The sequence below is a fragment of the Nematocida homosporus genome (assembly GCF_024244095.1).
Source record: "Nematocida homosporus strain JUm1504 chromosome Unknown 4343, whole genome shotgun sequence".
Classification (NCBI taxonomy): domain Eukaryota; kingdom Fungi; phylum Microsporidia; genus Nematocida; species Nematocida homosporus.
In genome coordinates, this window is record NW_026250684.1 from 135,457 (window position 1) to 159,535 (window position 24,079).

The 24,079-nt window shown below is 42.4% G+C and overlaps 17 protein-coding genes across 17 annotated transcripts; 9 read left to right on the plus strand and 8 right to left on the minus strand.

Annotated features, from left to right (window-relative positions):
* Positions 1-4: 4 nt before the first annotated feature.
* Positions 5-2,071, plus strand: NEHOM01_0747 (fidgetin-like protein 1; the record flags this gene model as incomplete). The annotated part of the gene is made up of 1 exon (XM_051489625.1): positions 5-2,071. One exon carries the CDS (start codon positions 5-7, stop codon positions 2,069-2,071), a length of 2,067 nt encoding a protein of 688 aa, XP_051345585.1.
* A 70-nt stretch (positions 2,072-2,141) lies between these two features.
* Positions 2,142-3,671, plus strand: NEHOM01_0748 (phosphate transporter; the record flags this gene model as incomplete). The annotated part of the gene is made up of 1 exon (XM_051489626.1): positions 2,142-3,671. The coding sequence occupies one exon, from the start codon at positions 2,142-2,144 to the stop codon at positions 3,669-3,671; it is 1,530 nt and encodes a 509-aa protein (XP_051345586.1).
* A 10-nt stretch (positions 3,672-3,681) lies between these two features.
* On the plus strand, positions 3,682-4,464 carry NEHOM01_0749 (ribosomal RNA assembly protein; the record flags this gene model as incomplete). The annotated part of the gene is made up of 1 exon (XM_051489627.1): positions 3,682-4,464. The coding sequence occupies one exon, from the start codon at positions 3,682-3,684 to the stop codon at positions 4,462-4,464; it is 783 nt and encodes a 260-aa protein (XP_051345587.1).
* Positions 4,465-4,566: 102 nt separating this feature from the next.
* Positions 4,567-5,913, minus strand: NEHOM01_0750 (uncharacterized protein; the record flags this gene model as incomplete). The annotated part of the gene is made up of 1 exon (XM_051489628.1): positions 4,567-5,913. One exon carries the CDS (start codon positions 5,911-5,913, stop codon positions 4,567-4,569), a length of 1,347 nt encoding a protein of 448 aa, XP_051345588.1.
* Positions 5,914-6,609: 696 nt separating this feature from the next.
* On the minus strand, positions 6,610-6,936 carry NEHOM01_0751 (transcription initiation factor TFIID subunit 10; the record flags this gene model as incomplete). Its single annotated transcript, XM_051489629.1, has 1 exon — positions 6,610-6,936. The coding sequence occupies one exon, from the start codon at positions 6,934-6,936 to the stop codon at positions 6,610-6,612; it is 327 nt and encodes a 108-aa protein (XP_051345589.1).
* Positions 6,937-6,949: 13 nt separating this feature from the next.
* NEHOM01_0661 (uncharacterized protein) lies at positions 6,950-7,108 on the minus strand (the record flags this gene model as incomplete). Its single annotated transcript, XM_051489539.1, has 1 exon — positions 6,950-7,108. The coding sequence occupies one exon, from the start codon at positions 7,106-7,108 to the stop codon at positions 6,950-6,952; it is 159 nt and encodes a 52-aa protein (XP_051345499.1).
* A 26-nt stretch (positions 7,109-7,134) lies between these two features.
* NEHOM01_0752 (DNA repair protein RAD51) lies at positions 7,135-8,163 on the plus strand (the record flags this gene model as incomplete). Its single annotated transcript, XM_051489630.1, has 1 exon — positions 7,135-8,163. The coding sequence occupies one exon, from the start codon at positions 7,135-7,137 to the stop codon at positions 8,161-8,163; it is 1,029 nt and encodes a 342-aa protein (XP_051345590.1).
* A 442-nt stretch (positions 8,164-8,605) lies between these two features.
* On the minus strand, positions 8,606-9,385 carry NEHOM01_0753 (ribosome biogenesis protein NSA2; the record flags this gene model as incomplete). The annotated part of the gene is made up of 1 exon (XM_051489631.1): positions 8,606-9,385. One exon carries the CDS (start codon positions 9,383-9,385, stop codon positions 8,606-8,608), a length of 780 nt encoding a protein of 259 aa, XP_051345591.1.
* Positions 9,386-9,403: 18 nt separating this feature from the next.
* NEHOM01_0754 (DNA helicase MCM8) lies at positions 9,404-11,359 on the plus strand (the record flags this gene model as incomplete). The annotated part of the gene is made up of 1 exon (XM_051489632.1): positions 9,404-11,359. The coding sequence occupies one exon, from the start codon at positions 9,404-9,406 to the stop codon at positions 11,357-11,359; it is 1,956 nt and encodes a 651-aa protein (XP_051345592.1).
* Positions 11,360-11,624: 265 nt separating this feature from the next.
* NEHOM01_0755 (uncharacterized protein) lies at positions 11,625-12,116 on the plus strand (the record flags this gene model as incomplete). The annotated part of the gene is made up of 1 exon (XM_051489633.1): positions 11,625-12,116. The coding sequence occupies one exon, from the start codon at positions 11,625-11,627 to the stop codon at positions 12,114-12,116; it is 492 nt and encodes a 163-aa protein (XP_051345593.1).
* Positions 12,117-12,678: 562 nt separating this feature from the next.
* NEHOM01_0756 (protein transport protein SEC23) lies at positions 12,679-14,943 on the plus strand (the record flags this gene model as incomplete). Its single annotated transcript, XM_051489634.1, has 1 exon — positions 12,679-14,943. One exon carries the CDS (start codon positions 12,679-12,681, stop codon positions 14,941-14,943), a length of 2,265 nt encoding a protein of 754 aa, XP_051345594.1.
* Positions 14,944-15,518: 575 nt separating this feature from the next.
* Positions 15,519-17,027, minus strand: NEHOM01_0757 (uncharacterized protein; the record flags this gene model as incomplete). Its single annotated transcript, XM_051489635.1, has 1 exon — positions 15,519-17,027. The coding sequence occupies one exon, from the start codon at positions 17,025-17,027 to the stop codon at positions 15,519-15,521; it is 1,509 nt and encodes a 502-aa protein (XP_051345595.1).
* Positions 17,028-17,080: 53 nt separating this feature from the next.
* NEHOM01_0758 (CCR4-NOT transcription complex subunit 6) lies at positions 17,081-18,625 on the minus strand (the record flags this gene model as incomplete). Its single annotated transcript, XM_051489636.1, has 1 exon — positions 17,081-18,625. The coding sequence occupies one exon, from the start codon at positions 18,623-18,625 to the stop codon at positions 17,081-17,083; it is 1,545 nt and encodes a 514-aa protein (XP_051345596.1).
* A 661-nt stretch (positions 18,626-19,286) lies between these two features.
* On the minus strand, positions 19,287-19,817 carry NEHOM01_0759 (uncharacterized protein; the record flags this gene model as incomplete). Its single annotated transcript, XM_051489637.1, has 1 exon — positions 19,287-19,817. The coding sequence occupies one exon, from the start codon at positions 19,815-19,817 to the stop codon at positions 19,287-19,289; it is 531 nt and encodes a 176-aa protein (XP_051345597.1).
* A 208-nt stretch (positions 19,818-20,025) lies between these two features.
* On the plus strand, positions 20,026-20,316 carry NEHOM01_0662 (large subunit ribosomal protein L29e; the record flags this gene model as incomplete). The annotated part of the gene is made up of 1 exon (XM_051489540.1): positions 20,026-20,316. The coding sequence occupies one exon, from the start codon at positions 20,026-20,028 to the stop codon at positions 20,314-20,316; it is 291 nt and encodes a 96-aa protein (XP_051345500.1).
* Positions 20,317-21,263: 947 nt separating this feature from the next.
* NEHOM01_0760 (exonuclease 1) lies at positions 21,264-22,325 on the plus strand (the record flags this gene model as incomplete). The annotated part of the gene is made up of 1 exon (XM_051489638.1): positions 21,264-22,325. The coding sequence occupies one exon, from the start codon at positions 21,264-21,266 to the stop codon at positions 22,323-22,325; it is 1,062 nt and encodes a 353-aa protein (XP_051345598.1).
* Positions 22,326-22,363: 38 nt separating this feature from the next.
* On the minus strand, positions 22,364-24,079 carry NEHOM01_0761 (uncharacterized protein; the record flags this gene model as incomplete). The annotated part of the gene is made up of 1 exon (XM_051489639.1): positions 22,364-24,079. A coding segment is annotated over one exon (1,716 nt), but the record flags the coding sequence as incomplete, so codon positions are not given.

The window sequence follows — 24,079 nt, forward strand, 5'->3', positions numbered from 1 at the left end:
TCGTATGGCAACTGACTCTCAAAAGAATAATGATGATCAACGAGATAGTGCGAAGGATAGAGATTTATCTAAGAATGAAGTAAATGAAGGTAGACCGACTGAATCTTCATCTGAACCATCTGAAACTCATCAAAAGACCAGTTCTAATCAGAATAAGGCAAGTCAAGATAGTGCAAGTAGTGGTGAAAGTGAAGATGACGTCATCAGTGACCCGGGTAGTGGAGATAGCCAAACAGGCAATCAACAACCGCCACAAGGTTATCAGCAGCAACCTCCTCAGGGTTATCAGCAGCAACCATCGCAGGGTTATCAGCAACCACCTCATGGCTACCAGCAACCACCGCAAGGTTATCAACAACCTCCTCATGGCTATCAGCAACCTCCTCATGGCTATCCACCACAAGGCTACCAACAACCTCCCTACCCAAATCAACAACCTCCTCATGGCTATCAACAACAACGACCGCCCTATCCAAATCAATATGGCTATCCACCCCGTCCCACTCAACAACCACCCTATCCCACTCAACAACGACCACCCTACCCTAACCAGGTAGCTAAAGGTGGTAAGTCCGGATCAATGTTTAACCTTAATACTATTGCTGCTTTATTGTTTATTGGTTGTACTTTAGTAACTCTCTTTTTGGCTATCAAATCAAAACTTGGATCTGGTGATGATATTACTCAGGGAACTCTTTCTCAAGCCGAGTACAAGAAAATGATTGATAAGTTTGCTTCTGATTTCGGTAAAGTAACTCCTCATGATTGTCAAGATACGAAATACTTCGGTCTGAATGATGAGTTTGATGGATTAGTTCAGTATGCAATGCCTGCTATCTTACGTGAAGAGACTAACCTTTCTGATAACAATACGCGTAAGAATGTGTTGCTTTATGGATTGCCAGGAACAGGTAAGACTTTCTTTGCTAAAAAGCTCTTGATGATGTTAGCTGTTAATATTAAGGCGCATAAGTTACGTACTGAATTAAGGCGGTATACATTGGACGTAGATACTTTACTGAAGAATCGGACGGCTTTAGATGAGTTATATGACTGTAACGATACGATTGAGATGTATACGGTTAATGCGGGTGAGTTTTTAGAGAAGCACGTGGGAGAGACTGAAACTAAGACAAAGAAGTTCTTCCAGTTTCTTAATACGCGGCAACAAGACATTCCTATCTTGATTTTTATTGATGAAGCTGAAAGTTTACTGGTTAAACGAACTAGTGCAACGGAAGGGGCTGGATCTGTTTATAATAACGTAGTAGTTAGTTGGCTTACTTGGCTAGATGGTGTTATTAAGGATAAGTCAAGAAGAGTTATTGTAGTAGGAGCTACTAATTATAAGTCGAGAATTGATGCGGCTATTAAGCGTCGTTTTGGAGTGATGATTGGTATTCCTTTGCCTTTACCGATGGAACGGGAGACTGTATTAAAAGAACGGTTATTGATGTACTTATCGGACAATCAGCCGAAGGCTTTACAGAGTTTAGTAGCTCAATCTGAAGGTCTTTCTTTGAGTAGGATTGTTTTGCTTTGTGAGCAGATTAGAGATAAGATGGCAAAGGAAAGAATTCCACCTTCTTTAGCCTATGCTTTGGACCTCTTTAAAGTAACGCGAGAGCAGATTAAGCGGGAAGAGGCTAAGCAAGAGGCCGATCGGAAGAAAGCAAACCGAGATAAGGAAGAGGATAAAGATGCTCCACAAGGTTTGGAATCAAATATTGGGTACAAATCTAGTGAGAGAAGTCCGAATTTGCTGGTTATCAATAAGTTAGAACTGGATCAGATTGAAGATCAGAGTGAGAAGGCTGAACATGTGGATTTAAAAAACATTGGGGTTGAGAACATGTTGCTAACCCACCGACCGTCTCTTCAGAACACGAAGATCTTTGAGATGCGAGCCGTTCGATCACCTACCTTCCAACGTGCTGTAGAAGTTCTGCCTTCAAGTCAGGAACAGAAACAGAGGAGAAGTAGAGAAGATATGACCTGGGGTGAATCGATTCGAGATGTGCTTGGTCGGGCGGTGGTTTGGTTTATGCCGGCCCAAAACCCAAGGATATAACCTAAGTAACAATAAAGTGTACCATTGGGTGAATTCTGTAACATATTTATAACTAGAGGCGGGGATCGTAATGGATAATTATGGGGGAGAGACGGATTCGGCGGGTAATGTGGAGAGTAAGGAGAGTTTGCCGTTAGTTCTTTCTTCAGCTGGTGTGGTGGCTAATCGGGTGAGATTAACTCCGGTAGTTACACCGTTGAGTCGGGCCCGGCGGGAGTCGGTGGTTGTTAAGAAGTGGCGGCGGCAATTGGCGGCGGTTGTAATTGTATTGGCGGGATTGTCCGTTTATTTGGGCGGTCGTTATTGGTTTAGTGGCTTGGGAGCGGCGGAGAAGGCGTTGGGGTGTGGAGTTATTGCGGGGGTAGTGACTTTATTATGGTCTTTACGGGTAGTGCCTTTGTATGCTACTTCTTTGGGCGTACTGCCGGTGGTGGTTGTATCGGGGATGTTAAGTCCGGAACAGTCTGTTTTCTGGGGAATGGGTGAGAGTTTGGTGTGCTTGGGACGTATTTGTGTTTCTAAGGTGGTGGTGCTTTTGTTGGGTAGTTGTCTTCTTTCAACGTACTTTCAGGCTAATGGTGGGAGTGCTTTGGTGGTGCCTTACTTATTGGGTGGACATAGTCGGATGGGTGCGTTATTAAGGTGTATGGGGTTGAGTTTAGTGCTTTCTTCGGTGATGTCTAATGTGACGGCTCCTATTATTATTACTTCTATCTTGCAGAGTGCGGTGGATAATGGGTGTGGTGATGTGCCGGCGGGGATTATTATGAGTATTGCTTTGGGATCAAATATTGGTGGTATGCTTTTGCCGATTAGTAGTCCTCAATCGGTGCTTGGGTTTGCGGCGATGAATATTGGCTGGATGGAATGGTTGGGATTTTCGGTGCCTTGTGTGCTGGGAGCCTTTGTTTTTGTTTTTGCCCTTATCTTCTTCTTCTTTCCTTTTAAGGCAATGCCGATGGCATTGATAGGTGCTGATCTTTCGCGGTCTAGTCGGATTAAGTTGGTGCTAGTCTCTTTGGGATCGGTGCTTTGCTGGTCCCTCTCCTCTTCTTTACCTTTTCCCCTTCTGGTTGCCGCTCTGCCGGCCTTGGGCCTCTCTTTCGCTCCTGGTGCGTCTCGGGTTCTCAATCACCGCACCCTAGAAATCCTCTCTATTGCTATTGCTGGGACGGCCTTGGGTGAAGGCATAGAAAAGACCGGACTACTTAACCAGGCTTCCCAAGCACTTATTGCTTCTAATAAGAGTCGGTCCCTTCTCTTTGCCGTAGTTGTTCTCTCACTATTTATGCTCCTTGTTTCTTGCCTGGTCTGTCATACAGTTAGTGCAGTAGTTCTCTTGCCGATCTTCCAAAATATCGGCCATCTTCTGCATCGCGAACGGTTAATCCTTGGAGTCACGGCCCTTGCCTGCTCGGGAGGTATGGCTCTACCAACTAGTGGCTTCCCTAATATCCTAGCTAGTAGTTTTATTGCAGCATCCGGTCGAAGAGTCTTATCTACTTATCAATTTATTGTTTTTGGCTCAATCGGCACTTTATTCTGCTGGCTAATTATTGTTACAGTTGGCGTATCAGCAATGATACTAATGGGCTTCTAAAATTTTAGCTATGCAAGTCCAACCGTTCGATGAGAAAGAGATTAAACATTCTTTTCTTGAAACAAGTACGTTTGACGTCATGTTTCCCCGCCATAGAGAGAAGTACATTCGTGAAGTTGAAGAGTATATTAAGAAAGCCCTTCATCGGAAGAAGCTAGAAGTGAGTATTGACTACCAAGAACTAGTCTTATCAGTAGCAACGACTAATTTAACAAGAGATCCGTATGTTATATTTCAAGGCCGAGATTTACTTAAACTTGTTGCTCGAGGTGTACCTTTAGATAAGGCTATTAAAGTTTTTGAAGATGGTATAACTTGTGATATTATCTCACTTAACTATCAAGTCCGTAACAAAGCTACTTTTGTCAAACGTCGTGAAAGACTGATCGGTCCGCATGGTAATACAATTAAATCACTTGAGCTACTAACTGGATGTGCACTCTTTCCCTATGGTAATACTTTAGCGGCAATTGGTGAGCATCAGTCCCTTAAAGAAGTCCGTCGGGTCGCTTTAAAGTGTATGGAGAATGTGCATCCTATCTATGAAATTAAGCGGTTGATGGTGAAAAGAGAGCTGGCTAAGGACCCTCTGCTTAAGAATGAGAACTGGGAGAGGTACCTCCCACAGTACAAAAAGACACACTCTAAGAAACGTAAGTCTGCCACAAACTCCGAGCAGTCCAAGTCTAAATCCAAGTCTAAGTCCAGCACAGACTCTCTCCTTCCCGAACCAGAGCGCAAGAAGAAGGACATCCAACTAGAAACAGGCGAGTACTTCACCAAGAAGAAATAAACACACAACTAGGGTATCTTATCTTAATTAGACCACTCTTAACTTACTATAATCTTTATACCACCTCAATAGCACCCCAATATAATAGTTGAAAAGCGATCTTTATTCGTTCTGGTTGGGATGTAATAATAGTAGATTTTGTGGTATTTGTACTTCTTTGCCCTTATAATCCACCAGCCAGATATTTCTGCCCGCATTGCATAGTATAGTTCCTGTCCTTGATAAAGAAAAGCTAGAATCGGTCGGCTGGTTATTGTGGGTGTTGTTACTGTATTCTTTGGCGACCAAAACCTTATCGCCGGGAGAGAACTTCTTTGGTTTGTTACGGGCCTTGCCGCTTTGGCTCATTGTATGTAAGTATCTTTGCTGATGCTTGGCATTTACTCTCTCCTCTACTGGAGTTGCCACGAAGGGGACAATCTTTATAGTTGGATGTTCTACTGGTTTATTCCATTCCAGTACAGGGTCAACAAGTGAGTCTCCTTCTAGCTCGCAACGGTACATTCGCTCGACTTCTTGGTCATAGACCTTTTGGTGCTCTTCCGGTAGGATTGGACGAGGTTCAGATGCCGGGTAGCCATAAACTACATCAAGGGGTGCTTTGTTGATAGCTCGATGCCATCGGCGATTGTAGGCTCTAACAATGTCACCCAAATTATCAATCCAACGGGTGGGCTTATCATGCGGCGCATTCTTGAACAGACTCCGAGATAGAGTTTGATTGGCTCGCTCCACTTGGCCCAAAGTACGCAAGTCCGACCGGCCGTATCTGTGCTCAATGTCCAAACGCTTCATAAAAGACGCAACTTCATCATTGACAAACTCGGGGTCATTACCGCTTTGTATTATCCATGGAGGAGGAATCATAGAAAAGTAACGATCTAAGATCTCGATAATGGCCTTACCAGTTTTGTGCTTCATTTCCATAGCCATTAGATGCTTAGAACAAATATCCAGAATTATCAAAATCCATCCATAGCCGTCGTTGGACTCCATGCAATAGCGCATATCAATACAGTCAACTTGCATGTGCTTTAATGGATACTTGCACGTAGCATGCTGCATCGGAGGATCTTTCTTGCATATAGAGCAATTGCTCGCTATATCTCGAATAGTTTGTCGGCTGAAGCCCATATAATGATTTCGAAGGGTTTGATACAGCTTTTCTGAAGCTAGATGGCCATCTTTACCATGGCCTGCTATAAAGATCTTCTCTAGTCTTTCAATATCATCATCGCCAATTACTTCCAGCAGATGTGCTCCTGTTGCATCTTTCTCCAGGTTATCGTAGTATAGCTTGTTTTCACGAAGCAGAAACAAGTCTGCTTTCTTTTGGAATCGATGCCACTGGAGTTCTGATAGTCCTGGTGGCGGGCTATATGATCCTCGTAAGTATTTGGTTATTTCTGCGATTTCATCCATATTCAATGTAAGTGTTGGCTTTTGCATTCAATCAAGTTCGAAATCTGAACGTCGAAATATTTTAAGCATATCCACCATCAATTTGTTTAGATTAGCACTTGAATTCATAGTTGGGTTAGTATTAGGTTGATATTAGATTGGGTTGGTATTTAGGCAGTGCCCATGGATAGATAAACTGTCCACAAAATGGCATCCATTTGCCAATGCACGCTCTAATAAAGATATCCCTTGAAACGGGTGGTGTTTTTTCTTAGATAAAGTGGTTGAATTGAGATAGAATGACTCCATATCGAAATGTAAATCAGATATGTAAAATAAAATGATTAAAGCATCTTGATCCTATTAAGGTTGTGTTAGTATTGGGGTTTGTGGGGTTGTGGGTAGTGTAGTGGGTAGCTTTACCCGTGATAAAGTTGCTTATCTGAAAGAAGAGTAGTGGTTATACGTCGGCAACTTCAACTTTGGAGCTTCAGAAATTCAATATGTAACTCAACTTAATGTGTAACTCAATCTAATATGTAACTTAACTTAATGCGTAACTCAATCTAATTTAATACGTAACTCAACTTAATATGTAACTCAATCTAATGCGTAACTTAACTTAATATGTAACTCAATCTAATAAGCACCTCACCAAATCCAATGCGTAACTTAACTTAGCACAATACCAACACAATACCAAATCTAATATACGACTTACCAAATTCAATATCAACCTCTTTATTAGAAGAAATAGGAGGGCCGGGAGATGTTAATTCCGTTCTCCTTAAGCGTATTTTCAACATCTGCTAGAGTTAAGGTTAATTTCTTCTCCTTCGGCGTCTTTTTCTCCTTAAGAGAAGCTCGTTGTGCTATCTTATGGTACTGGTAAGCACACGTGGCTACATCGGTAATGAGCTTTTGTGCTACTAAAGAGACAAGTTTCTTCAACTTTGGGTCTTCTGAAGCTAATCCGGCCTTGGTAAAGCAGAAATCCAAGACAACTTCTGGGATTAGCGGTACAAATGACTCTAGGCCTTCGTTGATCCGGTTGAATGTACTGTCTTCCATAATTAAAGAAAAACTAGGAGGGTGTTACTCTTTGCCCGGCTAAAGGAGCTAAAGATCCTTGCATCTCAATAGGTTCGCCCCAGCGCTGGACGGTTTCTTTCTTCTTCTCCCAGATAGCAGTTTCTTCATGTAATTGTTTAGTGACTTCGTCTAGGCCAATTTGGAGGATCATAATAAAGGTAGAGTATTCTAAATTTTATGGCAGTTCAACAACGTGAAAGAGATCTCTTCGATGAAGAGTCGGTTGATATAGAGAATGTTTGTAATTACGTGCCTATTTCTGAGCTAACTAAGGAAGGAGTCTCGCAGGCTGACATTAACAAGTTGATTGAGGCGGGGTACAATACGGTCGACGCAATCGCATACGCCCCTAAGAAGAATCTCTTGATGATTAAAGGCTTCTCAGAGACTAAGGTTGATAAGCTGGTTAAGGAGGCCCATAAGATGATTCCGCTTAAGTTTGAGACGGCGGCTGCTATTCATGAGAAACGGTCGCAAATGTTTATGTTGACCACGGGGTCAAGTGAATTGGATAAGCTACTTTGTGGTGGAATTGAAGCTTGCAGTATTACGGAACTGTTTGGGGAATTCCGAACGGGTAAGACTCAAATATGCCATATGCTATCTGTGTCGTGCCAACTACCAGTGGCTGATGGAGGAATTGGTGGTAAGTGCATTTATATCGATACGGAAGGAACTTTCCGACCCGATCGTGTCATTGGTATTGCTAACCGATTTGGCCTCGATCCAGGGACTGTCTTGCAGAACATAGTCTGTGCTAAGGCACATAGTACGGATGAGTTGGACGAGTTGCTAATTAAGGCGACAGCCTTGCTCTCTCAGGACAACTATAAACTCTTAATTGTGGACTCGCCTATGTGCTTGTACCGAACGGACTTCTCGGGCCGAGGTGAGTTAGCTACTCGGCAGATTGCCTTGGGCCGCTTCTTACGCTCCCTGCACAAATTAGCTGACATCTACACGATTCCAGTTGTGATTACCAACCAGGTCTCGGCCAAAGTGGATGGAGCTGCGGCTATGTTTGGTGGTGATACTAAAATGCCAATTGGAGGGCACATTATGGCGCACTCCAGTACGACTCGGCTCTATTTAAGAAAGGGTCGTGGAGAGACTCGGATTTGCAAGGTCTATGACTCGCCTTCCATTCCAGAGTCGGAAGCCATGTTCGCTATATCCGATGGTGGTATCATTGATGCCTCTGAGTAATAAACTGAACTAGGTTATTTGGGCTCGCATAGAGTTATGTTATGTTAGGTTGAGTTGAGTTGAGTTGAGTTAATGATAAGTTGAGTTAAGTTAAGTTGAGTTGAGTTGAGTTAAGTTAAGTGGATAGAATGTTATTAGTTGAGTTAAGTTTAGTTAGTAGATGGTTATCAGTTAAGCTAAAGATAAGTTAAAGATAAGTCAACTTAATAGAATGTTGTTAGTTGACTTAAGTTGACTTAAATTAATGATAACTTGAGGTAATGATAAGATTAACTATTTTAAGTAAGTCAAAACTAAAATGAAAGTGGAAAGCCATAACTAAACTAAAATAATAAGGGTCTAATTTAGACTTTATTTGCTAGGTTAATTTAGGTCGTAATAAGTAGAAATACGGCGTTGATTTGGAGTTAAGTAAAATAGCTACTAAATAGATAGTGAGTGCTTAGACGAGTAGAATGCCGTTCACACACCCGTCGTTTTCTGGGTTGTTAGTTATTTGGGCATACTTTCCCCAAATAATCCGTCCGGATTCTGAAACCATACCGAGTGCACTTGTATTCACCTCAATGATAGTACCTTTAGTCAATAAACCAAGCGTAGTCATAAGTTGGGAGTTAGGGTTCTTTTTTACACCCATAATAGGTAGTAGGAAAGTAGCCTTCATCTCAGGGTGCGTGATATTAGCTGATTTCATTCGAAGTCCAGTAGGACGAATGAACCGCTCAAACTTAGGGGGTTTACGGGTAAATCCGTCACCAACAAAGCACGGCTTAGTAACAACTCGCTTCCATTGGTTTTGCTTACGCTTACCGGTCTTCATGACTTTAAAGGCTTCTGCCTCCGATACACCTCGGACTTGAGGCAGAGGCACTACGTGCTTGCCAGCTTTGTTCTGTCTTTGCTCCTTGAGTTGCGTTGTGATGGCTTGGATAGCTGCCTGCTTCTCCCGGTCAAGTAAATAAGCTGGGATAGCTCCTTCTGCTGCGACGTTTTGAGCCACCTTCTTTTCCTTGCGCTCAGCTTGAAGTTTCTCCTTCTTCAGTTGAATCTTCTCTTTGCGACGTTTTTCATGGAAGATCTTGGCCTTCATACCAAAGAGTTCTTTAGAGAGTTTGGAAAGGCGTTTGGCTGATCTTAGTTCTCGTTTTTCCTTTCTGATTTCGTAGTCTTCTCTGCGGCCGTAAGTTTTAACGGCTTCTTCAACGTAATTGTGTTGAGGCATTGCAAATTGCAGAAAAAGATGGAATATAGAAGATTGTACTTTGGGGCGGATGCGGTAGTGGATGATGAGTTGTTAGATCGGTTTTATAACTCGATGGTGCATAAGTTAGATAGTGAAGAGATCAGTCTTAAGGAGATTGAGGAAGATCTTATAGTAGATAGCTGCTATTTAGAGAGCCATTTGGTAGAGTTAAATAAGGATGGCTTGGACCACTTAAGGTGTGCTTTATCACGGATTCTTTGGGAAAGACGAGGGGTTATACAACGGACTTTTATTAAGATTACTGGGTTTGCGGATCCTTTACCGTTTACGGCTTTAAGGCATGCATTGGTGGGAAAGGTCTTTTCATTAGCAGGTGTGGTGGCTCGAATTGAGAATGCTAAGCCAGAGGCCGTGGCGGTGGTTTTTGCCTGTAGTAAGTGTGGAGAAAAGATAGAGACTTTTCTTAAGTCGGGTGGGGTGTATGAGAAGCCAGCTCGGTGTGTAGATGGATGTCGGTCCAAGTCGTTTGTATTATTGAAGGACTCCTTGCAGAACACCTTTTCGGACTTTCAAAGAGTGCGCCTGCACGAGATATGTTTAGATGAAGGGACCAAACGGAAAGCAGGAACAATCCAATGTATTTTAACCCGGTCTCTAATCAATACGTTATTGCCTGGTGATGCCATTCATTTAGTAGGGGTAGGCATAGCGGAAGAGAGCGCACCCGACAAGTATATTATTGCCGTCGCAGCTAACAACTATACCTTTTTGAAACCGCGCGATAATTTACAAGAAGCTTCTAACTTCCCAGAAGCCGTGATTGCTGAGCTAAAAGGTCTAGCCAACACACACTCCAATATACTAGAACTTCTCTCAGATTCTTTATTCCGCGAGATTGTTGGTCATCAGTCAGTTAAGGAAGGAATTCTTCTTTCCTTAGTAGGCGGAGCGGCTCATAAGAGTCTTAATAAGCGCAAGGAAATACACACACTAATAGTCGGGGACCCAGGAATGGGCAAAAGTAAGTTGTTACGCATGGCAGCTGGTATTCTGCCGCGGAGTAATTATGTTTGTAGTACGACTAGCACTCCTGGGGGTTTAGGGGTTTCTATTCATTCTCAGCCGGGCGGTGAATACTCTTTGGAAGCAGGTGCCTTAGTCCTAAGTGATTTGGGCCACTGTTTTGTTGATGAGCTTGACAAACTGGACACACCTGAAGTCTTGCTTGAAGCGATGGAGCAGGCTAGCATTAGTATTGCCAAGGCAGGGATGGTTTGTACTATGCCTTGCCGAGCCGGTGTCTTAGCTGCAGCCAATCCAATTCTAGGTAAGTATGCTGAAGACCGATCGGTAGCTGCCAATCTTTCCTCCTTTGCCGAAGCTTTTCTCTCTCGGTTTGACCTTGTCTTCCTGCTTATTGATACGAACACCCAAATCGACCAACAAATCACTAGGCATTTCTTCCAAGCAGAAGACAACCAAACCCAGCCGACTATTCCCGAAGATCTAGCCAAGCAGTACCTTCAGTACGCCCGTGAGCATATTCAGCCCATTCTTTCCTCGAGTGCCAAGTCTCTACTGATGCACTTCTACCAAGAGATTAAGACCACGGGCACGTACGAAGGCAAAACCATTCCTCATGGAGTCACACCCCGAACAGTTGAAACTCTTATGCGCGTAGCCGAAGCCCGGGCCAAGCTCTCCCTCCGTGTTATTGCCACCAAAGCCGATATGGAGTACGCCATCAGTATATCCACCATGCGGCCCCATACCCCCACAACCACCAACCGTAAGTCCAACAGCTCATCTCTTCTTCCTCTGCTTACTACTTTACCCCAACCCTTTACGTACCGCCAAATTCACCAGGCCGCCCAACCACTCAACCTTTCATCTGTCAAAATAGACCAACTCATTGCCGCTCTTAATGATACCGGCCTCATTCTCAAAACAGGTCCACAGCACTACATTATACCAGCTAACACCAACCCCTAACATATCACTACCAACCCAACCCAACGTAACCTAATACCAACCCAACCAACATAGTAATAAATCAAATCAAGTCAAACCAATATCAACCTAATCCAACCTAACCCAGTACTAATCTAATCTTAAATCAACACAATAAAATCCAATTTGAGCCCAACTCAATATCACCCAACCTAACTCAACCCAATACCAGTATAATTCACCTTTATTTTAGCAAAACCCAATACTAACCCAACTCATAGTATAGTTGACTTTTTCAAACAAAGAAATGTCTGAATTGCCCTATTACTGCCATGTCTGCGAGATAATAGTCCGGATTGGAGACCAAATAGAGTGTCCTCAATGCAAACAATCCTTCTTAGAGGTATACTCACCCGATGACGAACTAGAAGCACCACCCCGCGCCCAACCTTTCATGCAAGCCATCTACAACTTCTTTGACTCCCGTTCACGCCGATCCCGTCAGCGCAGCATTGCTTCCGACCGCCGCAACTATGCCATCGGCCCCGAAATCAACGACATTATCACCCGGTTCATGGAGGAGAAGCAGATCAAAGAAAACCCAGCCACCGACCAACAAAGAACCCATCTCCAAAAAGCCGAGCCACCAAACAATGAAGCCTGCATGATTTGTCTCAACGATTTCCAACCCCAAGAAAAAGGCATCCAATTCCCATGCGAGCACATCTTCCACCAACCCTGTACCGAAGCCTGGCTCAAACTCCAAGCCGAGTGCCCCATTTGTAGAGAGTCCCTCTAACTACCAATACTAACACCACCAACCAACACCAACCACCACCAACACTACCCCATTTAAACCAAACCCAATAAAGAACAACAACGGACCATCAACTTAGCCCAATCTAATCTAAATTTACATCTAGTGCCACACCACATCACTAACTCAACTCAATCCTATACCAATTCAAACTCAACTCATCTAAAACTTAACTTAATACTAATTTACTATCTAAACATTATCTGATTCAAACATACCACATCATCAACCAAACACAACTAAACTAAACTTAACTTAACTCAAACTCAACTAACCCAACTAACCCAATCCTAACACAACCCAATACCAATCCTAACCCAAACTCAACTTAATACTAATTTACTATCTAATCCAAACTCAATCCAAACTCAAACTTAACTCAAACTCAACCTAACACAACTCAATACAACACCAAATTATACCAGATTAAAACCAACTCAATATCCAATCATACTAACTCAAAATACAAACGTAATCCATCCTATCTCAACCCAATCAAACCCTAGAATACCCCCCGCTTAAATATTTGTTTTTTGTGTTGGGTATGGAAGAAGCTATCAGAAGTGTAGAGGAAAAAGAAGGAATCCGAGTGACCTGGAATGTCTTTCCCAATACAAAGGCTGAAAGTCAGAAAAACATGATTCCTTTGGCCTTCTTGTACCGACCAATGCACGGATATCAAGATAGAAGTTTATTACAAGTGAATTATGGCGCAGTTAGGTGTGCTAGAGGTGAGTGCGGTGGAGTACTTAATCCCTACTCAGCAGTTGATTTTGGCACAAGACATTGGAATTGTCTATTTTGCGGTCGTATGAACATGTTACCCCCACATTATCGTGATATTACTCCCGACAATCTTCCCTATGAACTATTCAGTGGCAACACTTCTGTTTACTACCGATCAACCAAACTACCAACCTATAGTCGTACTTACTGGTTTGTAATTGATGCCTGCAGTTTTGATGAAGAACGACATTTACTTCTTAAGGAAGGACTCTTAACTACTTTAGATCTTATTGCCGAGACGGACTTTATTGGTGTAATTAGGTACAGTGCTAATATTGAAGTATTTGGGCTTGATTCAACTGAGGTGGCTAAGATTCATGTTTTCCCGGCGGTTAATTATACTCCGGCTATTCTACAGAAGGCTTTAAGTACGGGTCAAGTTCAGTCTGGATCACCACTTAGTAAGTTTGCCCGGCGTAAGAGTGAGTGTCTTACTTACTTAGAGAATCTCTTTAAGAACTTGCCCATTAATGCCTTCCCAGTACCGACAGTGGAACGGCCTAAGCGTTGTACGGGTAGTGCTGTTTTACTGGCTAGTTCTCTAGTGCAAAGTACCTGTGTAGATGGGACGGGACACATTATGCTGTTTACCCAAGGTCCTTGTACTTTTGGTCCTGGAGCTATTACTACACTCAGTTTAAAGGATCCTTTGCGTAGTACAGGTACAGGGATTGGCATGCTTTTTGCTAAAGAGTCTATCTATGAAGGTATTGCCCAGGCTTTAGGTCGAAAAGGCCATGTTATTGACATTGTGGCAGCGGGTATTGATGATTTTGGCTTCTCCGAGATGAGAAGTTTAGCTGAAAAGACGGGAGGTATTACTGTATTTGCCCGGGACTTCAATCCTTACATCTATAAGGAATCCATTAGAAGAATCTTTGCTAAAGCCCCCCAGTCTCCTGAGGTGGAAGAAGATCTACAATCTAATCCAGCAGTGACTAATTCTAGTCCAGGGACAAGTACTACACCTCCACAAGTACGAGTATTTGATGCACGGACGACCGTTAAGATTTCGAAGGGATTTGAAGTTAAATCGGTGCTAGGTCATGGGATTGTACAACCGGCTGAGAAGAAGGGCAGTCCTTTGGTTTGGCGGCAAGGTTCAGTGTTTAAACAGTCTTCATTAGTATTGGTATGTGAGCATATGGAAGATGCCCCGGCCGGTGCTCCTGTTTATGTTCAGATTAGTACTAAGTTTGTAGATTCAACGGGTGAGTGCCATGAACGAGTAACAACTATGGCTCGTTCCTTTGTGGATGCCACTAACTTACCGCAACTAGTAGCTGGGTTTGACCAGGAAGCAGCTACTGTGTTTAAGGCTAAGGAATTATGTGTGAATGCAGATGGTGGTGATGGCATTGATGTAATTAGGCAGGCAGATAGGTGTTTGATTAGGTTTATGCAACGTTTTTGTGTTTTTGATCGGGATGTACCTTCATCACTGAAGACTCCACCAACGATTGCTTTTCTACCGGAATTTATCTTCTTCTTACGACGACTACCGGCCTTGCATACGGATGGATTGAGTTTTGATGAAGTGGCGTACCAACGGAACATTCTCTTAGGAGAAGACTCTACAGCTTCTATGTGCATTATTAGGCCGCCACTAGTCTCATACCATTATACCGGGGAAAGAACTCCGGTTGAGTTGGACTCTAAATCATTAAAGCCGGATGTAGCCTTACTAGTGGATACGTTCTATGACGTAGTGATCTGGCAAGGGGAGAACATTGTGGCCTGGATTGATGCGGGGATAAAAGACGATCCGGAGTACTGGTACTTCAAGGAAATGTTGGAGAACATTGAAAAGGAGGCTAAGGCTATTGTACAGGACCGACTTCCAGTTCCGAAACTAACCATTTGTAACCAGTACGGCTCGCAGGAAAGAATTCTGCTTTGCAAAGTCAATCCGTCCTCTTCTGTAGCGAACAGTGCCGTTGGGGAGGGACAGACTATTGTAACTGAGGACATAGACTTTTCTAGGTTCTATGAATACCTGATAAAGCTTATAGTGAGCAGCTAATAAGCAGCAATAAAGCACTAATTTGCCATAAGATTAAGTTAAGTTAGTTTTGTGTTACTCTAATGTGGCCATACAACCATCACCAACTCAATCCTAACTCAAGATGACGTCATCTTATTCCAACCCTAACCAATACATACTCAATAAATGGCATTAATACCTATCTCAAGGAATGTCTTTAATTTGGGTTAGTATTAGGTTAGTATTAGTTAAGTATTGGGTTGTGTTAAGTTAGTACTAGGTTGGGTTAAGTTGAGTTAAGTTGGTATTGGGTTAGTATTAGGTTGAGTTAAGTTATGTTAAGTTAAGCATTAGGATAGTATTAGGCACTACAGTTAAGTTGGATTGAGCTAAGTTAAGTTGAGTTAGATAGGGAGATGATATTTTGACAGGAACTAGTTGGAAGTAGAAGAAATCGAATCTATATCTATTCTAATTAAAGTAGAGAGTAATAGGAGTATGAATGAATTGAATTGGTGGCTAGTAAGGCATGCTGGAATAGATAACCCGGATGTCTATTCAAATAGATAAACCAAACCTGAACAAAACCAGACTGTTTTATTGATTGATGAGGCTTAGTGAGTAGTTGTGTTTTGTTTGCTTACGGTGGGATTTGGATTTGGGGTTTCGGCATCTTCGGCAGTTTCGGCGGCGATGTTGTTGTATAAAAGTGCCTTGTTCTGGTAGTAACGGAATTTCTCCTTGTAGTATGCAGCTAGATTGGCAACCCGTTCATCAATGATGGCCTGGCACTCGTTAGTAATGGGATGCGTGTGGTAGTAGGATAGGCCGGCGGAATTAAGTTTTACAACTTTGGATTCCAGGTGCTTTAGAACTTCAGCCTGTTGTCGGGTTAGATTTTGATAGACATCGTTAATTTGGGGACTTTCTTTTAGGGCCGCATCAAGATAGAACTGCCTGTCAACACCTTTGGAAGTGATAGTAGTGATGTCATTGGTCGTCAAGTATTTGTAGTAGATTTCGACCAAATCCATGTCGACCTCAACGTTATCGTCATTAGTTACCGAAAAGGAAAAGGTGGGAATGTCTCCAGTTGTGCCGGCCCCGTCCAATAGAGGTAGCTTAGATACGACTTGGCAACCAGAAGTACTTATGATGTTCTGGTTGACCAGTTCGTTTAGCTCAGCTAACAAGGCCACCAAAGCAGTCCTTTCTATCAGAGTCATCACAGCCATTTGCTTAGTGGCTACCTCCAACTCGGCCATAGTCTTAGTGTCATTAGGATCAACCGCATCCCGTCGTTTCTTAATTGATGCCTCGAATGTCTGGTACTTGCGCTTATAAGCAGCAATCATAATGTTCAGCCGCGTACTATAGATTAAGGGAATACCTTGAAAGACTGCACCCATACAGAACTCTCGTTTCTCCACGGCCTTTTCCGCACAGGCCAGGCGCAGCCATTCATAGGCCGACCAATAAAAGGAAGCTTCGGAATATGCCGAAATAGATAAAGACTTAGTCACCTCTGACACCACCTCCGCAGGCAAGTACCGAGCCAGATTTTCCAGTTCCGGACAAAGCACACCCTGCGCTGAATTCCAGCTATTACAAGCCGGCGGGAAAACCATCTGCTGGTACGTTGAAGGTTCCAACACCTTAGAACTACACGCCGCCTGAACAAGCTCAGACGATATCCTTGGCATAGATCGCGCCAATTTATCACAAGCAGCATTCTCAGCCTCAACATCATTCGGATTATTACTTTTCGTTCCAATTAAACCACGCAAGGCCTTTCCATTTGTAACAGATAAAATCCCGCGTCCCCACATTTTATCTCCCAAACCTCTTCTTTTTTCGACAATATGGTTGATAGTGGCATAATTTTCTGATACAGAACGACTAGGATCATCAGTGATTTCCGTAGTGAAGCACAGAATCCTTCTTTCCGTCGCATTCGGTCTTGACGCGCCACTAAGATGATTATCCGGGTACAAAAACTGGTCGCACGCATTAGTCGACCGGCCAATATTCGACACACCTCCAGCCTCAGTCTCTCCCACTTGTCTATTCACCACCAACCAAAGACCAAGAATAACCTTACCTATCCAACCCAAAACTTGCATGTTCATACAAACTCTTACCAATAAATATCCTAAGATCATCTTTATCTAAATCATTATTTACCTGCATTGCGCCAAGGCCCACTCTTACACCTAAACTGAGTAACCAACATAAGATGGTCCGAAGGATAGTGCGGAGTAGGCAACCCAACAATCTTAGATAAGTACTCCTCATCAATCGGCCCTAAAGAGCACACCGGCTGCAACCGATCGTTGTGCCAAATATAATCAATCGTACCAATAAAACCAGGCGTAAAGTTAGTAAAGCCCATATTTACAAATGAATAACTGTCCTGCAAGCCCAGCTGGTGGGAATATCCCTGACTACTGTATGGCTCATAGGCCAGTCCTAATAAATCACGGTTGTTCGGTCGCATCTCCCCAGAAGTCACCAATTCGTGCAAAGCCGAAGAAGGCAGCGAATTAAAGTCACCACAAATCACTAACTCAGCTCCCGGGTACCTTTTCATCACCGCTTCCACCTCCTTCAACAACATAATACCTTGCAACGTCTTTACATCCGGAAATTCCGGGTCCCAATGAATATGTGCATTCGCTACTACCATAAGTTTACCTCCTTCTCTTTCCAGCACAACCACCAGTGCAATATTATCACGGCACAGTACGCGATTAGCAATATGCTCATGCTCAGCAATATGCTTCTGGGAGAAGAGTTGCGATAAGAGAATACACTTCTGTTCTACTAGTTGAAAGAACATACTTTTCCAAAAGATAGCACATCCATCCACCGCCCGTTTATCATACTCAGACATAGTTCTAGCTCTTGTCTTCTGGTAAAAGACCGAATCATAATCACCACGTATCTTCAATTGCTCCCGAAAGAACTCCAAATAACTAGCCGTATCCATCTCCTGAATACAAATAATATCAGCACTGTACGAAGCCAGTTCCTGTAAAATATTAGTCTTCCTTGTCTCCCACTGCAAGGCCCAACTAGGCACATAGGCAAACATCTGATTATTAGTATAAGTAGGACAAAGAATATTATAAGTAGCTACAGTAATAATATCATTATACCCAGGTGATGTACTTTCCTGACCATTAAATATCCATTCTCTTTCCCAGTAAGGAAAACTCAAAGCCACATTATCACGACAGTATCTAACTACACCCAAACCACCTGAAGTATGATAAACAGCCGCAATCTGACCCACTAAAGGATTATCGTCCAAATCCAACCGTTCCATTTGGTAGAGCATGCCAAATTCTTGTGGGACAGAAGAGAGTAAGTTCCCATTCAATTTCAACTCCCTTAAAGTATACAAACGCCCTAATTCTTTAGGTACTTTCTTTATCCGGTTATGAGACAAGTCTAAATGTGCTAAAGAAGTCAGTCGACTTATTTCCACTGGAATATCAGTGATTGAATTACCCGATAGAACTAGTGTAGTTAAGCCTTCCCAAAGCAAAATACGTGGGGACAACATCTTTAAGCCCTGTCCAGCCAAATCTAACCCAACCACTTCATCCATAACCTTCTCTCCCCCCGGCTTTCTACACACTAATGGCTTACTAAAGATACGATTAGCCCGGCTTGCAAAGCACCCAGGTCTTTTAACACCAGTATATTCCTCTTCCATACTCTGTAAATAAAAGACAAAATATATACAGCCGTTGCTTCCTTCTTCTCTTCTCTTCTTTCTTCTTTCGTCCTATCTTAATCTCTGCACTAACTCTTCAACCAGCCCAGCCCAAGCCATCCCACTCCACCCTAAGCCAACCCACTACTATACTACCTGCAGCCATCCCCGCCCTATCAATTAAGTTAGTCTTAGGTTGGATTGGGTTGAGTTGGGTTAGTTTGGATTGGGTTAAGTTGGGTTGAGTTGGTTTAGTAGACACTATTGCCTTACACCAACTCAACTCAAACGCCACTTAATACTATCTTATTACATTCATTCATTAAATCCATCTTAAACCAACTAAATACTAATCCAATCCAATTTATTAGACCACTTCATTGGGTTAGTATTGGGTTGGGTTGGGTTAATTTAGTTTAGTAGCACTATACCATACGTTATCTAAACTTAACACATCTAAATATCATTATAGCATACGTTATCTAAATGCCAACTTAAACTCAACTAAATACCATTATAACTAAATCAACTCAACACATCTAAATACTAAACCAAACTCAAACCAATACTAAACTAAACCAAACCAAACTCAATCTAAACCAACTCAATCTAAACCAAACCAAACTCAATATAATCTAAACTTAAATGATACTAATCCAATTTAATAGTAGTTGGCTTGGAAAGTCGCCTTCTTGGCAAAGAGCGATTCAAAGACCAAAGCCATAGGCTCAAACCGATGAGCATGCTCCTTTTGGCTCTTAATATCTAAGATGATCTTCTCCACCCGAGAACCATCCTCTCTAACTAAGGACCGCCGATCAACAATATGAAAAGGAGCCGCCAAATCAGCAGCCACACTTTCTTGATAATCAGCATAAGTAGGACCAGTTCGGAAGCACTTCTCGCCCTTCTTAAGCCCACTATCAACTCTAGCTCTAATCAAGAAAACAGTCCCTCCTAATACTTCCTCTAATCGTTCCGTAGCCGCACCAAGCCCCCGTTTTAACTCACTATAAACTCCACCCGGCAGAGTTACAACTGTTACTAAGACACTATCCTTACTAAATGAATCAACTTTAACCAACCCTAAATCTTCACTAAATGTTTCCGGACTAGTCAAGAGACCTTTTAAAATACTTAAAACTGTTTCAGTAGCTGAATTAGACTGTTCAGTTAGCTTAGTATGAGTCATGACAGGGTCTAAAAAATAAAAGAAATAAAAGGAAGATTAAACTTAACTAGATAGTCTATTTAGTAGATATATTTAGAAAGTCTTAGGAAGGATTTGGGTTAGTATTGGGTTGAATTGGGTTGAGTTGGGGTGGAAGAAGGATAGTAAAGAGGTGTTTAGAGATAGAGACGCTATCTTTATTTTAATTTTAGCACCCCTGTCTTTAAGAATGGCAAAGTCAAAGAATCATACTAATGAGAACCAAAACAGAAAAGCACATCGTAATGGAATCAAAAAGCCTAAAGATTGGCAAAAGTTACCTATTAGAGGAATGCCTAAGGATGCACGTTTAGCCCTTCATGAGGAGCAAAAGGCTCTTCATCCAGTTTCTAAGAAGAAGTTGATGACCTTTGAAGAGCGAATGGCCCAAGAGAATGCTGATCCGGCTGTTCACAGGAGAAGACTCATTAAGAAGATGGGGATTAGGCGTATGGCCCTACGTGGCATTTACTTGAACTAATAAATGGGGTTTAAGATTTAGATAAGTTTTGATTAAGTTGGTGTTGAGTTGTGTTAAGATAAGATTAGATTAAGTTGTGTTGTGTTTTGTTAGATTGAGTTGTATTTTGTTAAGATTAAGCTGGTATTTGGTTATGATCTGGCTAGATTATGATAGTACTTTGTTATGATTTGGTTGAGTTAGATTATGATAGCATCTTGTTACTTTGTGTGAGTAGTTAGTGTAGAGTAAGTTGATGTGTTTAGTAAGTTGGTGTTTAGTAAGTTGATGTCTGAATACGTTATGGAGTATTAAAAGTGCAAGGACGCCAAACTTAGCCTCTCTAAGAAACAATCTTAAACTGAATTGAATTAGTATTATGTGAGTATTAAGTTAGGATTGAATTATGTTTGATGTAGTGCTTAATACTTAAACTAATCCCAACTCAACACAACACAACACAACTCAACACAACATAATACTTAAACTAATACGTACTCTATTAAAGGCATTGCTTGAGCTAAGTGCGGTTACTATTTATTGGATAAATAAGTGTGTGTGTGATGACGTCATATTAAGTTGGTATAAGATTGAGTATTAGTTTAGTACTAAGTAGTGTATACTAAGTACTAGGTAGTGAGTGGCTTACCAGTAATCATTGTGATTATGTCAGCAGTCGTATGAGAGTGCTACAATTGATTAATCTGATATTTGGGTAGGGTTATCTAAATAGCCCATTTAGACTTTTGCTACTCTATCATAAATAAGTAAGTAAATAGACTATGTGTATTGGTAAGTTAAACTGATTAAATAAATGTCTAATGGAGTAGTAACTAACTGGATAGGTAAATAGGTACTGGGTTAGGTCGGATGGATATAATGGGTGAGTGAGTTGGAGTGGATTGAGTGGATTGGATGGGAAAAAGGCGGGAAAATAGGACATATAAGGGAGAGTTTAGCGGGAGGTAATGGGAGTGCCGGGGTTGTTGCCACTGTTGAAGGAGCATTTAGAACAAGTGGATATGAGTGAGATAAAAGGATGTAGAGTAGGAGTAGATGCTTATTCTTGGTTGTATAAGGCAGTATCGACTTATGCCGTGGATGTGTACTTGGCTCCGACGGGGGAAGAAGCCTTGAGTAAGTGTATAGGTTTGTGTTTACGGAAATGTGAGGCTTTACAAAAAGAAGGGGTTCAGTTGTACTTTGTGTTTGATGGGGAAGAGCATCCAATGAAGAGTATGACGGCTCAGAAACGGCGGGAGAAGAAGGAAGAAGCCCGGGAGAAAATTGAAGTGCTGCTACGACGAGGACGGAAAGAGGAGGCTTACCGCTTAATGAGTAGATCTTTAAAGGTGGATAAAGTGATGGCCGGTCGGTTTATGGATGCTTTGGCAGAACGGGATATACCTTATATTAGGGCGCCTTATGAAGCAGATCCACAATTAGCTTACTTGGAACGGGAAGGTTTAGTGGACTATATAATGACGGAAGATAGTGACTTGGTGGTTTATGGGGCCAAACGGATCTTGTTTAAATTGAATGAAAGTATGATTGCGGTGTTGTATGATCGGGAAAGAGTGCTTAAAGTAGGCGGGGAGTCAGTGCGCTGCTTACTGACTCATATTAAAGAGATAGTGGCCTTATCTGGTTGTGATTATACAGAGGGAATTAGGAATGTTGGACTGATTACGGCCCATCGGCTTATGATGGTGCATAAAAGTGCCCGGGGGTGTATTGAGTTCTTGGCCCGTAAGAGTATTGAAGTGATGAATCATTGGGAAGTCTGCCAGCGCGTGGTGTGTACTTTTAAAATGCATGTAGTGATTGATCCTCGTTCTGGCGAGCGGCGGTATTTTGAAGAGACGGAGGGAGAAGAGTTCGGTACTGAGGAGGGTTTAGGAGATTTATCCTTTGTGGGCAGCTTAGTTGAATCTTCTGTTTCTTCACAGACTTCCGTTGAAAGTGATGGGGTGGAGTTGGTTGAAGAAGTTAGAACGAGGGTTACTGTTAAATTAAGTAGTAGTAGTTGAAATAAGTTAAGATAAGATTGAATAAATATAAGGAAAGCTTAGGTAGTAGCTGGCTTGGAAGGAGTAAATTTGGGTTTGACTTGGTGCAGACTGTAAAGTAGCTGGAGATCATTGGGAGTTTGGCACTTGTTGATGTTAGTGGCTAAAATAAAGAGGGGTGTGCGTTTGAGAAAGGGAAGATCGGAGGCAATGATAAGATTAGCTTTCTTTCTGAGAGCACTTAAGACCTTACTTGGAGTTAAGCTGGGAATATGGAGAAAATCCAAAACTGGAGTGATAGTGATAGCGATATTGATAGATAGGTAGGCTTGGACGAGTTTGGCTAGTTTGGCCTCGTGCTTTTTCATGATAGCCACTAGAACTTTGGCATTACTGACTAGAGTGAGTAGTCCCAGTGATGAAGAAGGAATTTCACAGATATTAGTCCATTTGTGTCTTAGGGCGTTCAAGTTTGGGTCAGTAACAGCTAGTTTAAAACTGCCACTAATAATATAGAAGGAAAAGCGGGAGTTAGCTGGTATACTGGGCTGGGGAGTGGTTTTAGAAATACCTGCGAATTTAGGCGGAGTAGTGCTAGGCTGGGGTGAGGTGGTGTTAGTATTAGGTTGGTCTGAGGTTAGGATGGTATTGGGTTGGTCTGAGGTGGGGTTGGTAGTAGGTGGTGGTGAAGTGGGTGTAGATGAGTTAGATGTAGATGAGTTGGGTGTAGATGAGTTGGGTGTAGATGAGTTGGGAGATTTAGTAGTAGATTGAGTGGTAGTAGGCGGTGGTGAGGTGGGTGTAGGGGTGGTTATGGGAGTTACTTGGGAGGAGGTATTAATGAGAGGAGTGGTTAAGTAGCTGGGTAGGACGGATTGGGTGAAGGGAAGAACGCCTTTGCGTAGGGATGAAGTGCCAATGATGGAAGGGGGTGCCATAGTATTGAAAGAAGAGGAAGAAGAAGAGTTATGGCGGCTGGAGTAGTCAAGATCGTGCAGGAATGAGTTGTCTAGTAGGTCATTGGGAAGTGAGATAGAAGGTAGAGGTCGTGGTGGCAGGGGTATAGATGAGTTGGTTGATGGGGTTGGAATTGGAGTGGCAGCTGAGGATAAGAGAGAGTTGGAAGAAGATTGGGTGTTGTTTTGTTTCAGATCAGCAATTTCTTGTAAAGCAGCGAGTTTATCCTGGAGGGCAGTTGCTAAATCCAGGTGTAGCTCTTGAATTTGCTGGGCTTGTGAATTAATAGTCTGTTCGGATTTGGACCTTTGTTTTTCTAGGCGGGATAGAAGTTGGTCCTGAAGGACTTCTCGGTCTTTCTGGGCGGCTAAAAGCTTATCTTGAGCCGATTTAGTGTATTCAATAAATTGGGTTTGAAGATCAATGAACGCTTGTTGGTGTTTAGAAGCACTCTTTTGGGCTTTAAGTGCCCGTTTTTCAGCCTTAGCCAGTAGCTGTACTAGTTCATTAACAGTAGCTATGGCTTGGGTTGTAACTGCTTGGCAGTTAGGATGAGTATCCGATTTAGCTAATTCAGCCGCCTGTTGTTGTAAGGGGGCCGAGAAGTATTTAAGTCGCTCTTGCATTAAATTGGGTGAAGTTGAGTTGCGTATTGGATTGGGTGGAGTTGAGTTAGGTATTGGATTGGGTGGAGTTGAGGTGAATGAAGTTGAGTTGCGTATTGGATTGGGCGGAGTTGATGTGAATGAAGTTGAGGTGTATGGAGTTGAGGTGAATGAAGTTGAGTTGCGTATTGGATTGGGCGGAGTTGATGTGAA